The 3,100-nt window shown below is 61.4% G+C and overlaps 1 protein-coding gene across 1 annotated transcript in view; it reads right to left on the bottom strand.

Moving 5' to 3' along the window:
* Nucleotides 1–2,405: 2,405 nt before the first annotated feature.
* MYO1F (myosin IF) overlaps nt 2,406–3,100 on the bottom strand; it is a 13,778-nt gene continuing 13,083 nt past the window's right edge. Inside the window, exons 26-27 of the mRNA XM_005429502.2 lie at nt 2,914–3,080; nt 2,406–2,833 (exon numbers count right to left, since the gene is read on the bottom strand). Coding sequence (XP_005429559.1) covers nt 2,757–2,833; nt 2,914–3,080 — 244 coding nt within the window. The 3' untranslated portion in view covers nt 2,406–2,756. The remainder of the gene's footprint in view (nt 2,834–2,913; nt 3,081–3,100) is intronic.

The raw sequence follows: 3,100 nt of genomic DNA, 5'->3' as shown, positions 1-3,100 counted from the left end.
CCGGGGGGGGCCCCGGCTCCGCCCCGCCCCGTTCCCCCAGCTGCTTTTCCCAGGAGATTCTCCGCACCCCGCATCCCAGCGTCTGCGGGCAGCTCCAGCATCCCGGGGGGTTTGGAGCATCCTGGGGGTTTTGGAGCATCCCGGGGCTTTTGGAGCATCCCAAGGTTTTGGAGGATCCTGGGGGTTTTGAAGTATCCCAGGATTTTGGAGGATTCCAGGGGTTTTCGATTGTCCCGGGGATTTTGGAGTATCCTGAGGGTTTTGGAGCATTCCAGGGATCTTGGAGCATTCTGGAGGTTTTGGAGCATTCCAGGAGTTTCGGAGCATCCCGAGGCTTTTGGAGCATCCCAGGGTTTTGGAGGATTCCAGGGTTTTTGGAGCATCCCGGGGGTTTTGGAGCATCCTGGGGGTTTGGAGGATCCTGGGGTTTTGGAGCATCCCAGGGTTTTGGAGCATCCTGGGAGTTTTGGCGGATTCCAGGGGTTTTTGGAGTATCCCAGGGGGTTTGGAGGATCCTGGGGGTTTTGGAGCATCCCAGGGGTTTTGGAGCGTCCCCGGGTTTTTGAACATTCCAGGGATTTTGAGGCATCCTGGGGATTTTGGGGCATTCCAGGGGTTTGGGGGCATCCCGAGGTTTTTGAGGATCCCAGGGGTGTTGGAGCATCCCAGGGTTTTGAAGCATCCCAGGGTTTTGGAGGATCCTGGGGTTTTGGAGGATTTCAGAGGTTTTGGAGCATTCCCGGGGTGTTGGAGCATCCCAGGGTTTTGGAGAATTCCAGGGTCCTTGGAGCACCCTGGGGTCTGGGATCATGCCAGCATCCCAGGGCCTTGAGCCTCCTGAAGGCCTTGGAGCATCCCAGGGCTTGTGGAACATCCTGAGACTTTGGAGCATCCAGGTATTCTGCTGAGTACCCCAGGAGCTTTGGAACATTCCAGGGCTGATGGAGCACCCTGAGGCTTTGGGAGCTTTTGGGGGGGGTTTGGAGCATCTTGGACTCCTCAGAGCCTCCAGGGCTTTGCAGTGTCCAGGGGGCTCCAGAGCATCCTGGGCTGCTCAGACCCTGAGCCCGGCGGGAAGTGCTGGAGCCCTTGGAACATCCCAGGGCCCTCTGAGCACCCCGGGCTCCTGGGAGCACCCTGGAATTTTGGGAGCAATGCAGATTCCTGGGAGCACCTCGGATTTTTGGGAACACCCCAGATTTTTGGGGGCACCCCTCCAGCTCATGTGTACCCCGAGGAGCAGCCCAGGGCCCTGCAGGATCCTCACAGGAACAAAATCCCCTGAGAGAGCCCCAAACCCCCGGGAGCCCCTGGAGCTCTTTGGAGCAGCCCAGGGGTGCCTGGGCTGTGGGAACAGGCCGGGCTCTGCGGGATCAGGGAGGAAGAGGAGGGCTGGGCTGTGGGATCAGGAAGGGAGGAAGAGGAGGGTTGGTCTGTGGGATCGGGGAGGGAGGAAGAGGAGGGCCGGGCTGTGGGATCAGGCTGGGCTCTGTAGGATCAGGGAGGAAGGAAGAGGAGGGCTGGGCTCTGTGGGATCAGGGAGGAAGAGGAGGGCCAGGCTTTGTGGGATCAGGGAGGGAGGAAGAGGAGGACCGGGCTGTGGGATCAGGGAGGAAGAGGAGGGCTGGGCTCAGTAGGATCAGGGAGGAAGAGGAGATCTGCACTCTGTGGGATCAAGCCGGGTTCGGTGGGATCAGGAAGGAAGACGAGGGCCGGGCTGTGGGATCAGGCTGGGCTCTGGGGGACCAGGGAAGGAGGAAGAGGAGGGCCGGGCACTGTAGAATCAGCCTGCCGTCACTTCCTCTGGCGTAGGCCTGGGGGAGGCCGGACATGAGGCGGACACGGGGCCGGACATGGGGCGGACATCGGGCCAGGCGTGAGGCGGACATGGGCGGACATGGGGCCGGACATGAGACGGACACGGGGCCGGACGTGGGGCGGACATTCCAACTCCCTCCCTCTCGTCGCTGACCCCTCCAGGGGCAGCCCCGGCTGGGGCTCAGCCCGCAGCCCACAGCCCAGCCCGGCTGTGCCGCTGCCCCAGAGGGTCTCAGCTGCCACCCCGAGCGTCCCTCAGGGCTGAGACCCCGCACGCTACCCCCGAGCGCCGCCAGGAAAGGCAGTGACAGCTCTGAGGGCTTTGCCTGAGGGATCCTCGGAGCTGTTCCTGTGCCGAGCCAGGCACGGCAGCACCGCCCTGCTCCTGCTTTGAGCGATCCCAAGCCACAGCGGAGCCTGGAAATGCCTCAACTGCAGCCTGGCAGAGCTGGTTGGTGTATTCAGCATTTTCTGGAGGGTTCACGGTGGGAGGAACGGGGCTGCCTCTGATCTGTGCCTGCCCACGTCACAGCTTTTGTCACACAGCCTCAGTGGGTGAAATAAAACCCCCAAACTCAAAATGTGAGTCAGCTTTGCTGAGTCTGCTTATTTATGAACAATAGAATTATGAGCAACAACTCTATTCATACAGCGGAACAGTTTTAGAGTCCCTGGATACTAACAAGCAGCCAAGAGCCCGTGCTTGCTGCAGGGTGCCCCCACTGAAGGGGCTGTGGAATCCAACCCCTGGCACCGGCACAGTCCGGGGGGTTCTGAGGAAACGCTCATTCTGTGCCAGCATCGGTGAGAAAACTTCACGGTTTGGAAGTTTTTGGGAAGTTTTGAAGTTGGTGGGAAAACTTCAAGTGCCCTGGCACCTTGGTCACAGCCTCTGGAGGTGGGGTGGGAGGATGGTGACCTCCTCCTTTTCCTCCAGCTCAGATCCTCTGCACGTAATTCCCAGGGAAAAGCCCTTCCTTTCCCTGCAGATGGCCTTTCCACCAGCCAGAGGCATCTGGGGATGGAGGAGACAAACAATCAGCTGTGCTGCCAGCAGGGCAGGGAGAGGAGGCGGGCAGGGCAGGAGCCTGGTACCTTCCATCAGGATGTCAATGACGTCCCCCACGTTGAAGCTGAGCTCGTCCACGTCCTGCCCGATGTACTGGTAGAGCGCCCGGCAGCGCGGCCCCTCCGCCCTGGGCTGCGGCTTGGGGCGCTGGGCTGGGGGCGGCCGCTGGCCCACGCTGCGGCGGCGCTGCACCCTGAACGGGGAGGGACGGGG

This window comes from Geospiza fortis, unplaced genomic scaffold, assembly GCF_000277835.1.
Source record: "Geospiza fortis unplaced genomic scaffold, GeoFor_1.0 scaffold80, whole genome shotgun sequence".
NCBI classification, from domain to species: Eukaryota; Metazoa; Chordata; class Aves; order Passeriformes; family Thraupidae; genus Geospiza; species Geospiza fortis.
This window is presented reverse-complemented; position numbering and strand designations above follow the sequence as displayed.